Raw genomic sequence first — 11,644 nt, 5'->3', positions numbered from 1 at the left:
TAACGAGGTTTACTTCTTGTTTCGTTTATTTTCATTAATCTGTTTCTTCATATAATCATGAGAAATACACAAATTAGTTTGAAAATGTGGTGAAGAAAAGAAGATCTAAGCAAATATTATGGACTTTGTTTTATTAAATCGCTTGGCAGCTACAAGTTACCACCTCTCCAAGAACTGATATAAGTTTACTTGAATCATAAGGCATCGCTTCTCTCTGCAACACGAGACAATGTTTCTCAAACATCTCTGTTGTAATATTTAGTCTAAAGTCAAGATCGAACAAGAACGTTTTCTCCAGCCTATTCATCTCTTCAGTGCTCACTCCGCCAATTTTTGCATAATACGCATTGTTATAACACCTAAACTCCCAAAAAAACAAGATAACAAACTCTCATTACAATCAAATATAGTAGGGAGAGATTTTAGGTTTTAAGTAAGAAGATACTAACTTGCGGTCCAAGAATTTGGCTGCGACCAAGAGACTGGTAATGAGAAGGCGATGAACGTTGAGTGATGTGAGACGACAAGTCATGCTTGTATCCACTGGTCTTTCTAGATACCTCAGGATATAAGCAAATGCTGCAACGAAGCACGCATGGCTACAGTGAGCGTACCTATAGACTCTCTCTGTGTAGCGATGAATGTTCATCGATGTGTTCTTGATCCATGGAACATAGTGATCTCTCCCTCCCTGTCAATCACCACGATATTCCAACATGAGGTCAGAGTACAGAGAAACTATATATGATAAATCTCAGTTTTATATATTGACAAAACATAACTTGTTGTGTCTTGTGTGGAGTGACTTTTCATTCTTTTGGATCATCTTCCCAAGAATTAAAGCGACAAGGGTGATGACTCTAGGAAGGGTAGAAGTAGAAGGCTGATCATAATCTTCTATAAGACCTAACCATTGGAAGAGCGATGAGGTGGTGGAGTTTATAGAAGTTTCCATCTCTGCCTTGAAGCCAAATTGAGAGGACTTTAATAATCTCTCCGGTTGTTCTTGGCTTGAGTTAGCACATTGAGTGTAAGCGGAATGGGAGAAGCAAAGTAGAAGCTTTTTGTTAAAGCTTTTGCAACTTTAGATTCTTTGCTTCGAGTGAAAATAATAAGGAAAAAAGTATTAGTCAAGTTTCATCTTTAAAATGCTTTTATATGTCATGAAAAGGCAAGAGACATCCCTAGAAATGAGAACATATAAAGCAAAAAGAGTATTAATTGCCATTTGAATCATTTTAGCATTTCATTATTTTTATCTTTTGAACATACACTACACAATCAAAGATAACATACTCACTTCATTTTGCAATATGTATAAGATAACACAATCAAGACCATAATCATTTTAGCATTTCATTATTTTTTTTTCTTTTAAACAATCAAGGTAACACATTCAATTCATTTTGCAATATGTATAAGATAACAACACAATCAAGACCATACTCAATAGAAGTAATACATTATCTTATGATTTCACAATTATTATTCCATGTCAAACTCTCTCTTATGAGATTCTCCCCATCGAGAATCTCTTAGGAACTATAACCGGACGCTGTCTCAAGCCACTCAACATCATCCCCTTCTCATCATCATCACACCTCCCTACACTTTTCCTGCTCTTCATTGGAGACACCAGCCTCATTGCTAGTAGCCTTGATGGTGAAAATGACCTCCTCAGCTTTGCTGCAGTTGATAGCTTCTGCGTCTTGTTTCCCACCCTAGTGGGAGAAGGTGACTTCTTTCCTAAGTCACAGTTTTTTGCCGGAGATATAAAAGCTTGAAGCGTGACTCTTTTGGGAGAAACAGATGACTTGCCGGCCACGTTACTTCCGTTTCTCGTTGGAGTAAATGATCTTCTGAGCTTCCCAGCAGCTGATAGCTTTGGTGGAGACTTCTTTCCCAAGGAAGCGCTTCTTAACGGAGACTTGCGAGCCAAGTTACTTCCATTTCTGTTGGGAGAAACCGAGACTTTAGGCGGGCTCTTGATCCTGACCTGAAACTTCGACGGTGATTTGGAAGGAGACTTGATCAAGAACTTGTGTGGCGTCTCTTTCTTAGTGTCCTTGCTGCTTGCTATGACAGGAGACATTGTTCTACTGAACTTAGCTTGTTGCATGGAGGAACCGGAAATAAACAAAGGGTTCGGAAACAGAACCGCCTTTTTCCCCCAAGGTTTATGCTTTGGCGAAACCCTATTAGCCTTTACTTGAACCTTCTCTGCTGTTTTATGTGGAGAGACAATCTTGAACACAATTCTTGAACGAGCCCTAGGAGATGTTGGTTCTGACCGTTTGTTCTGCTTCTCTTTCTTCCTTCTCGCTTTGATATTGCTGCTGACAGTTTCATGGTTCTGCTCTTTGGATTTCTGATGGGTCCCAGGTGTTTTAGGGCCATCTTCATCTTCTTCTGGCATTATTGATCTCCTGGACTTTCTATGCTTCTTTGGTGCAAGGGCGTCTACAATGTCTCTGGTCACCTGTGAGGCTTGTAAGATTTCGTTTACAGTCTCTCCTAGTAGCATTGCTGGTAGTGACATTTTCCTCCAGTCTCCTGCATTGGAGAAAAGATTATAAATGGCACAGAAACTAGGACCAACTTGGTTGGTCCTGAAACAGAAATAGAAATTAACCTGGTGAGGAAGCTGGAAACTTTCCTATTGGAGATTTCTTGTTATTAGCATTCTTGATCCTACAGGTAACAAATAAATAATAATAACAAGTGAGAAATTAAAATTAGAAAATGAACACTAAGTAAAAAAAAAGGTTAAAGTTTTTGTTACTTCTGGATTTTACCTTAAAGTTTCTTGCTTGCATCTAAGACTAGTCTTCAAGTAAGTTCTAGTGCTTCTAGGGCTAAGGTTCACACCAGAGACAACTTTGGTTCCTCCTGCTATTGTGTATTGCAGCTCTTGCAGTCTCTCCATACATTTATCAACCTTTCATCATATCACAAACCAAACATTGAAAAAAAAAAAAAAAAAAATCAACTAAAACGCAAATGTTAGGTCCCCAAAAGTCTAATTCACAGACTTTATGTTCCTCAGGACCTCAGGTATCAAGAAGATCCCATCAATGGTGGAAACTAACATGAGATTACTTATAATCCATTAAAAGAAAGATCTTTTTAACAACTTGGGCCCAGAACACAGACAATTTTATTTGCAGTGGGTTCAAGCATTGTACTAATTAAGTAAAGTTTCAAACATAATGGGAAGGAGCCTGAGAGAGCTGGAGCGTTTGCAGATTCTGGTAAGAAGTGGATTAAAAATAAAAAAAAAGTTGTAAACTTTATGCTAATGATGTAGTTTAAATAGACCAACATACATACCTTGTTGATTGTTTCCCTGAGAAGTTCTGAGTTGAGAGGAGGCGCCACCACCATCGCCACTTTCCTCTGCTTTTGTGGGGTTCTTGCAACCATTCTCACAAAACAGCTTCTAGAATTCCAGATCTCTCTATTTCTCTAGACTTTAGAAAACAAAAAAAAATTCAGACAAGAACATAAACGCGAAACAAGATGAATCTTTCTCAGCTTCGGACAGGGCTTCCGTCTTATTTTTGGTTGTCTGAATGAAGGTTTGAGAGAGGGATAAAGGTTCTTCTTTTCGTAACGGATCTCTCGTTTATTGTTTTTTATTTAATTTGTATTCTTTGGTCCACAACGGTCTTTTTTATTTTTACATAACGGCTACCTTTTGTTTGTGTGCCAATTCTACTTTTTAATCTTCAAAAACTCGAGAGGAATTTAGTGGCATGTGGGGTTACAAATACACTATCAGCCGTTTATTTAGTCTTTAATTAGGCTACAAAAGTGTTTAATTTTTGTATATCAAAAAGTGTTTAATTTGTGATTTTATTTCAATTAATATCAAAACCATATGTAATAAGATCTCAATATTATTATATCCTTTTTTGTCATAATTAGTGGATGCATCATATTCTATATTTTGCCTCTGGTCTTCAACTACAAAAATCAAAATTTTATAGACCTCGTGAGATTGGAATCTTTTTTTTTTTTTTTTTTGACAACAATTGGAATCTTTGTTTATGTATTCATGCAGAAGAGTAACCTCTTATCATGTATGTAACCTTCATCTATCATAACAACAAACAATTCAGAGAGAACATCATGTATAGCCTCTCCTTGTGGATGCAACTTGTCGTCAGCAACAAATCTATGTGTTTGATTCTCGATTTCAATCCAACTTACTCCTGTTTCTTTAGTCACTCCCATTGCTTTCATTCTCTTGATCGTCTTCTCTCTCTCCTTCCACTGTCCTCTCGATGAGTATATGTTAGCCATCAGAATATGAGGAGCTGAGCTATCAGGTGCAGAGAGAAACAACTGCTCAGCTGCATATCTCCCTATTTGAGTGTCACCGTAGAAACTACAAGCACCAAGCAACGCCTGCCAAACCAGGCAGTCAGGTTTCGTAGGCATTGAGTCTATAAAACTCTTTGCTTCTTCTAGACGACCAGCTCGCCCCAACATGTCAACGATGCAGGCGTTATGCGCTGTCCTAGGCTCGATTCCGTAGACATCTTGCATCAGTTTCAAGAGTTCTTGGCCTTTGTTGATCAGCTTTACATGGCTACAAGCATGGAGCAGTGACAAAAAGGTAACATCTGTTGGCTTCACGTCTTGCCTAATCATTTCTTCGTATAGCTTCAAGGCAGCTAATCCGTGACCATGGCGTGCAAACGATGCAATCATTGAGTTCCATGAAACGTAGTTCCTTTCTGACATTCTTCTAAACACGCTGAGTGAATCATCCAGATCTCCGCATTTTGAGTACATGTTGATGAGTCCGTTGCTAACAAAGGTGTTACCGGAGAATCTTCGTTTGATAACCAACGAATGAAGCTGCTTGCCTAGACCCAAAGAGTTATCCACAAACGAGACTCCAAGAACTGCTGAAACCACATTTGCATCTATCTCCACACCATCTTGCAGCATTCTGATGAAGAAATGTATAGCTTCTTCCTCTGACCCGTTTTGTGCTAAACCAGCTAACATCACAGTCATCGAAACTTCATCAGTTTCTTCAGCGGACTCAAAAACATTCCAGGCGTCTTCAATGCTTCCGCATTTGGAGTACATATCCATTAGCATACTCTCAACGCGTAGCTCTGATTCAATCCCAACTTTCCACAGAAGAGCATGAACCTGTTTCCCTTCTATTACCCTCTGTGAGCCTGAACAAGCAGATAGAGCGCTCAGATAAGTTACTGAGTTCGGTTGAACCAATCCTCTACGCATCAAACAAAACAATCTTAAACCATCTTCATGTAACTCATTCTGCACCAAACCAGTAATCACAGCCGTCCAAGTTATAACATTTCTTTGCACCATCTCATCAAAAACCATTCTCCCAGAAACAGAACACCCACATTTGTAATAAGACGTGATCAAACTGTTCCCCACGGGGATTACATTGTCATAACCGCTTAAAACAGCTAAACCGTGGATCATCTTGGTCACCAAACAGAGCTCTGGAGTATCGCAAACCGATAAAGCAATCGTCAAGGTCGCTTGATCAAACCCACCGGGTGTAAGCATTCTCTTAAGCAACACAAAACCAGACTGTATCTCTCTGTTCTTCATAAACCCATTAAACACCGTGTTCCGAGAAACATTATCTCTCATGGGCATTTCGTCGAACAACTTGCGCGCATCAATTAACTCTCCGTTTCTAACGTACAGTGCGAGCAGAGAGTTCCAAACAACGAGAGCGTTTCGATGGATGTCAGCATCAACGGGCTCGAAAAACTCGGGGCTTTTGATAACGGAGGCGTGGAGGGAAGGACCCAGGTGAGGAAACCAGCCTTCTCTGCCGCAGATGGATAAGAGGAGGCTGATATCGACGTGGTTGAGGAGAAAGGTCGAGACTTTGCAACTTGGGCTCTGCTGGGTTAGGAGTTTCGAAGTGCATAAGATGGTAGAGAGGCAAGAGGGAATGTGAGAGGTTAGTTTCTGAATCACCCATCTCGAATTCATTCACCAAAACAGAGTAATTCAAAACACTAATTTGCTCTGTTTTCGATAGAACTTACTCTCTATGCCTCCATGAAGAAGCAGAGATTGACCAAGTACTATGTCAATTTCAAAATTGTGCAATGTATAGCTCAGGTGAGGTCTTTGGGTTTAAATTGAACATTTGGAAGAGTTATTGTGTTAATCCGAGATTATTAATAAAAGCGGGCCTTCTGTTGTAAACTTACATGAATAGTATTACGTTTTGTAATTTTACACAAACCAGCAAATGAGTGGATTTTGGTTATATTCATTCATTGGAAGTGGGAATAACATTTGGTTTGGTTCGATCATGGTTTGGCTAATGGACGAGTGTTGTTCCAGAGCCATTGCTGAGTAGGACCTTCTAACAAAGGTGAAACCTGCCAAGGATATATCTCAAACGGTTTAAACAACTGATGATGTAAGTAAAAGTAAAGCCATGTTTGATATGATCTTGGCTTGCTAAGCACATGATGCAAGTCTTGTGTGGACTAACCTTTTCCCAGACTTCAGCGTGGTAACTATTAAGCCAGTCAATCTCAGCATGAGATAATAAAGAAACATCAACCATCTTTGTCTGCATCATATAGTGAGCGAGAATTGCGTGAGATAAATATACAAAGAAAAGCTAGAATGATTTATAAGTCACTCTGTACCTGAATGGGGAAGAATGTAAGCTTCTCAAATCCAAGGTACGTAGCACCACCAAAGCGGTTTGGTGTTTCAGCATCTTTCACATGAAGGAGATTCTGCAAAAGCAAGCCGATATAGTTGTTAGCTAACTAATCTGATACATATTATAGACAATCATGGACTAGTGACCAAGTCGCACCTCAATTCTGATTCCAAAAGAATGGTCTTCATAATATCCCGGTTCGTTGCTTACTATCATACCACTCTGAATAGGGGTCATGTTTCCATACCGAAAGCTAATACTTTGAGGACCTTCATGCACGTTGAGTGCAGCACCTACACCGTGTCCTGTCCCTGTTAGGCAGACAACATATCAGATCAACATGAGTTCCTTCCTGTGAATAAAGTTCAAAAGGCAGAATAGAGGTGTTACCATGGCGGTAATCCAGTCCGATTTTCCATAGAGAAGAGCGTGCAAACCCATCCAATACAAAACCAGGAGTACCTTCTGGGAACACGGCTTGATCAAGAGCTATATGACCCTACAACCCAAAAAAAAACAATCAGACAGGCATCTCACACATCTCTGTTTGTTCAAGAAAGAAGAGACAAATCCCACACCTGCAAAACTCGGGTGAAACATTCTTTTTCTCGGGCAGAAGGTTCACTAAAATGTGCTGTTCTGGTGATATCTGTTGTTCCATCGACGTATTGAGCTCCACTATCCAGTAAGAAAAGTTTTTGAGGGTCTACGCGACTGCAGCTCTCTGGCTCTGGTTTGTAGTGAATAATAGCTCCATTTGCACCTGAACCTGTAGGAGTATGAGGACAATAATGCACATCGTTCACTGAATAATAATGACTCTGTATCGTGGAGTAAGCTCTAAAAGTAAGGATGACATTAACCATACCACTTATCGTGTCGAAGCTTGTATCCATAAACCCATCCTGCACTGAACGGAACTCCAGGAGCCTGTCAGCGACATCAACCTCCGTAAGGTTCTCATTCTTGTGCACTTCTTCTTCCAGCCAGGCCCAGAAATGAGCTAGAGCAGCAGCATCCCTGCACAATATGTGCTTAGAATAGATCACTGAAATCCTCTGAAGGAAGTTGAATTAGGGAACATGGTATTGCAACGAGTCTGTTTACCTCAAGTGAGAGTTCTTCATTCCCTGTAGCTCGGCATCATTCTTAATGGCTTTTGACCAGGAGATAGGAGACTGCATGTAAATGCCAGAGGGTTTCGTGCTGGAGCCATCAGTAAATTTTTCTTTGCTTTCGGGCTTACTCGAATATTTGTCACACGCAGATTTGTAGGTACTAATGATAGCTACGTTGAGGGTTGATGGATCCATCAAGAGCTGAGCTCCTCGCGCTGCCAGACTGATAAAACTCAAAGTGAGGCAAAGTACCATAAGGTCTAAGTTCTAAGGTATAATCAAAGTCTTACCTATCTATTTCTTGAAGAATGGAATCATAAGGTCTAAGTTCAATCCCTGCGTTCTTCAAATGATCTTTCACCTCCTCATTTACTTTGGAATCATCTACAAAGAGTTGGGCTTGGTCAACCTCTACAATCAGATATGAGTACATAACAGGTGAATGTGGAACATCGCTCCCTCTCTGCAAGTAAAAAGAGGCACAATACAATATCAATGCTTTGGTTACTAAGTGAAAAAAAACTGCAATTAGTACAGTGACAACGGTACTATACAGATCTGTAGTATTACCAGATTAAGCACCCATGCAATCTCATCAAGCATGGATATAACTATGGCAGATGCGCCAGCATCCATAATTGCATTTCTCAGAGACGACAATTTCGACGCCACGTCTACACCAGCATACTTCAAGTCATGTACCCTTATTTGTTTGCTTGGAGGCTTTGGCCTCGAGTACTTCCATATTTCATCCACAAGGTTTACATTGTATAGGTAAACCAACTCATGGTTCTTTTTTGCTATAGCCTCCTTCAATTCCTCAGCTGCATCGGCAGAAAAAAGGAACTGCTCCCTTCATGAATCACAAAGTATTGTAAATACAAATTACAAACAAAAAACACCAAATTTTCTTAAAAATAATTAATTTGTAATAATGTTTTCTAAATTCAATGGTTGGTACTTTATCGCACGCTCTATGTCAATTAATAAGACCACAAGGACGCAAGGGAAAAAGAAAAGCCTTTAGAAGGTTCGAAGTAGCTTACAGGATCAATACCAACTCTTCCACCAGAAGCCAAAACATCAGCAACCCATTCACTTGCAGTAAGGACTCCCGGATTACCAGCACGCATGAGAGTCCAGCTAGAGTTTAATTGCTTCTCCGCCTTTAAACAAAGAAATACTATCCTTTTCAAATGTCTGTAGAAGACGGCAATCCAGAGATTTTCAAATGGATTATGATTAAAAACCTGAAGAAAATAGCGGCCATCTGTCCATAGAGCGGCCTTATCCTTAGTGACAACAGCGGTACCAGCACTTCCTGTAAACCCTGATATAAAAGCCCTCCTCGCATAGCACTCTGCTATAAACTCGCTCTAGCACCAATATGAAGACAAAATCACACTCAAGCCATTAAATGAAACACCCACGAAGTTTATGGATCCAACTCAGAAGCAGGACAAATTTTTGATCCTAAAGATCTAAACTCTACACATACATCTCAAATAACAACACACTACTCATAGCAGAATGTCAAGAAACAGTGACATATGTTCATGAAACACATTGAGCTAACTGTAATAACGTGCAAAAAAAAACGCAGGGAAACTTAATTTCAAAATTTACCAGAACGTTCTCGTTGAATCATCAGTAGTCACAATCCCAATGTCTAATCTCAGGCTAATCAATGATTTCACAGAAAATACATATAAAGAAGATCTAAACTTTCACCGAGACATCTCAAATAACAACATCAACCGCAGAAGAACAACACATTAACGTCCAGAAACAGTGACATATGTTCATGAAACACATTGAGCTAACAGTAATAACGTGCATAAGCAGCAGGAAATTTAATTTCAAATCCACCAGAACGTTATCGTTGAATCAACAGTAATCATATCCCAATGTGTAATCTAAAGCTAATCAAACTCACATCACATCGCTAACTTTAATGTCACAGAAAATACATACTCAGAAGATCTTAAGCTCCTAAATATCTAAACTTTCACCCGATACATCTCAAATAACAACATAAACCGCAGAAGAACAACCACATTAATGTCCAGAAACAAATACATAAGTTCATGAAACACATTGAGCTAACTGTAATAACGTGCAAGAAAAAACGCACGAAAATTAATTTCAAAATCTACCAGAACGTTCTCGTTTGAATCATCAGTAATCACATCCCAATGTGTAATCTCAAGCTAATCAAACTCACATCACATCGCTAACTTTAATTTCACAGAAAATACATACATAGAAGATCTTAAGCTCCTAAAGATCTAAGCTTTCAACGAGATATCTCAAACAACAACATCAACCGCAGAAGAAACAACACACCAATGTCCAGAGAAACAAAGACATATATGTTCATGAAACACATTGAGTTAACTGTAATAACGTGCAGAAGCAGCAGGAAACTTAGTTTCAAGTTCTCGTTTGAATCAAGAATTGGTTTAAAGAAAAATCAAACCTGATGAGCATCTTGCGAAGGTATGATGTAAGCATCGATTCCAACGCCCGGCTTAGAAAACTGTTGCCGGAGCGCGGTAAGCTTCTCGTCCACAACTGCTTCGGCTCGAGCCTTTCGAATCTCTTTAGAAGACTTCGCGGTAAAGCTGCTGCTAGCTTCGCACCTCGCGCCGAGAAGATGGTTGTGAGGTAGTTTCCGGTGGATCAAAGGGAGGGATTTGAAATTGCGGAGAAACGGAGAGCGAGAGTAACGGGAGGTGAGGAAAAGGACGCGGTTCAGGGACGGCGACGAAAGGGTTAGAGGAGTCATCGCCGGCGATGGAAGGAGAATCACACAACGACTGGGAGGAGGAGATAGATAATGAATTGTCTATAACTAACTAGTGACATATTGCAAATCAACCCTCACATTATTTAAAAAATCTTATTAGTGCAATACAAACTGAAAGGCCCGGCCCATTTATATTTGACTGTTTAAAGTAACTAAGCAAGAATTGAGCCCATACAGTATTACATAACTAGAAATAGATACTATAATTAATTTTCTGAAGTTCATGTCCACTGAGTTAATAATATATTTTGGCATCCAAAACATCAATTTCATAAATTTTCTAGATGATATAACTTTTTTTTTTTAAAATTACGTATTGTTTTCCTTCATATGTTATATTCTGCCAATCAACTAAAGATTTTTTAACCACAAATTATCTTTTGATTAAATTAAGTTGTCTGACATATTTTTAAAAATCCCCATGTTTTTAAATATAATCCTCTGCTTCAGATACCACAATAATGGCACAATTCACTCAAGTAAAATTAAGACATCGAATGGTGTATTAAACTCATTGTCCACGTGGACGTTCAGGATCACACATAGCTTCTGATATAAACAGAGTGAAACAGAATAAAGGAGGAAAATAAATTAAAAAAAAATAAGAAAAATGACAAATGGGGAACGCTTATTGGATGAAGCGGTCCGTCTATTCAAGTTTCGCGGCAACATCTCTTTACTCATTTTCTTTCCCTAATCCTATCTCTCTCTTATCCCTTTTTTTTTTTTTGTTTTGGTTTTAAAAAACTTCTCTCTCTAAAACCCTTGGTGGTGTTTCAAATTTCTCAATCGTAAAAGGCTCGTTGCTTTTCCGACTCCAAAACCTACTGCGTTTCGCTTTCTATGTGTATTCAGAGTCTATCCCTTCTCCAAGTCACGTAATTGGTGAGTGAAATCGTCTTTGGATGGATCTGTTTTCGATTAGGGTTTTTCAAAGTGTTTTCCTTTTTTCTCCTTCAATCGATTCTCTTACACTTCTGCGTAAGCTCTTCGTTGTATAGCCCCGCGTGGGGGGGGGGGGGG

The 11,644-nt window shown here is 39.3% G+C and overlaps 5 protein-coding genes across 5 annotated transcripts in view; 1 reads left to right on the top strand and 4 right to left on the bottom strand.

The window, feature by feature from the left end:
- On the bottom strand, positions 1 to 1,010 carry LOC106293628 (cyclin-P3-1). Its single transcript, XM_013729300.1, is given in 4 exon segments — positions 1 to 359; positions 450 to 654; positions 657 to 691; positions 783 to 1,010. Coding segments are annotated over 4 exon segments (639 nt in total). The 5' UTR covers positions 956 to 1,010; the 3' UTR covers positions 1 to 133.
- Positions 1,011 to 1,382: 372 nt separating this feature from the next.
- Positions 1,383 to 3,603, bottom strand: LOC106293268 (microtubule-binding protein TANGLED). Its single transcript, XM_013728923.1, has 4 exons — positions 3,331 to 3,603; positions 2,796 to 2,938; positions 2,633 to 2,691; positions 1,383 to 2,553 (listed from the first exon to the last, which is right to left on the bottom strand). The coding sequence occupies exons 1-4, from the start codon at positions 3,421 to 3,423 to the stop codon at positions 1,508 to 1,510; spliced, it is 1,341 nt and encodes a 446-aa protein (XP_013584377.1). The 5' UTR covers positions 3,424 to 3,603; the 3' UTR covers positions 1,383 to 1,507.
- A 429-nt stretch (positions 3,604 to 4,032) lies between these two features.
- LOC106295318 (pentatricopeptide repeat-containing protein At3g05340) lies at positions 4,033 to 6,104 on the bottom strand. The gene has a single exon (XM_013731185.1). It carries the CDS (start codon positions 5,998 to 6,000, stop codon positions 4,048 to 4,050), a length of 1,953 nt encoding a protein of 650 aa, XP_013586639.1. The 5' UTR covers positions 6,001 to 6,104; the 3' UTR covers positions 4,033 to 4,047.
- Positions 6,105 to 6,177: 73 nt separating this feature from the next.
- LOC106295317 (probable Xaa-Pro aminopeptidase P) lies at positions 6,178 to 10,690 on the bottom strand. Its single transcript, XM_013731184.1, has 13 exons — positions 10,292 to 10,690; positions 9,063 to 9,188; positions 8,859 to 8,978; positions 8,383 to 8,658; positions 8,103 to 8,275; positions 7,802 to 8,035; positions 7,563 to 7,714; positions 7,273 to 7,463; positions 7,085 to 7,193; positions 6,851 to 7,005; positions 6,675 to 6,767; positions 6,515 to 6,595; positions 6,178 to 6,398 (listed from the first exon to the last, which is right to left on the bottom strand). The coding sequence occupies exons 1-13, from the start codon at positions 10,598 to 10,600 to the stop codon at positions 6,327 to 6,329; spliced, it is 2,091 nt and encodes a 696-aa protein (XP_013586638.1). The 5' UTR covers positions 10,601 to 10,690; the 3' UTR covers positions 6,178 to 6,326.
- Positions 10,691 to 11,349: 659 nt separating this feature from the next.
- Positions 11,350 to 11,644, top strand: part of LOC106295352 (protein ALWAYS EARLY 2-like) — a 6,204-nt gene continuing 5,909 nt past the window's right edge. The window contains exon 1 of the mRNA XM_013731228.1: positions 11,350 to 11,506. The gene's annotated coding sequence lies outside the window, so the exon portion shown is untranslated. The remainder of the gene's footprint in view (positions 11,507 to 11,644) is intronic.

The sequence above is a fragment of the Brassica oleracea genome, chromosome C5 (genome assembly GCF_000695525.1).
Source record: "Brassica oleracea var. oleracea cultivar TO1000 chromosome C5, BOL, whole genome shotgun sequence".
Taxonomy (NCBI): domain Eukaryota; kingdom Viridiplantae; phylum Streptophyta; class Magnoliopsida; order Brassicales; family Brassicaceae; genus Brassica; species Brassica oleracea.
The sequence above is the reverse complement of the archived record's forward strand: the minus strand, read 5'-3'. Positions and strand labels throughout refer to the sequence as shown.

Coding starts and splice junctions, on each gene's coding strand:
- LOC106293268 (XM_013728923.1), bottom strand. CDS start 3,423: ATGGTTGCAAGAACCCCACAAAAGCAGAGGAAAGTGGCGATGGTGGTG. Junction 2,939..3,330: donor TCAGGGAAACAATCAACAAG/GTATGTATGTTG, acceptor ATATGATGAAAG/GTTGATAAATGTATGGAGAG. Junction 2,554..2,632: donor GTTTCCAGCTTCCTCACCAG/GTTAATTTCTAT, acceptor TCTCCAATGCAG/GAGACTGGAGGAAAATGTCA.
- LOC106295318 (XM_013731185.1), bottom strand. CDS start 6,000: ATGAATTCGAGATGGGTGATTCAGAAACTAACCTCTCACATTCCCTCT.
- LOC106295317 (XM_013731184.1), bottom strand. CDS start 10,600: ATGACTCCTCTAACCCTTTCGTCGCCGTCCCTGAACCGCGTCCTTTTC. Junction 8,276..8,382: donor TTGCATGGGTGCTTAATCTG/GTAATACTACAG, acceptor TTTTACTTGCAG/AGAGGGAGCGATGTTCCACA. Junction 7,194..7,272: donor GTTTCACCCGAGTTTTGCAG/GTGTGGGATTTG, acceptor TTTGGGTTGTAG/GGTCATATAGCTCTTGATCA.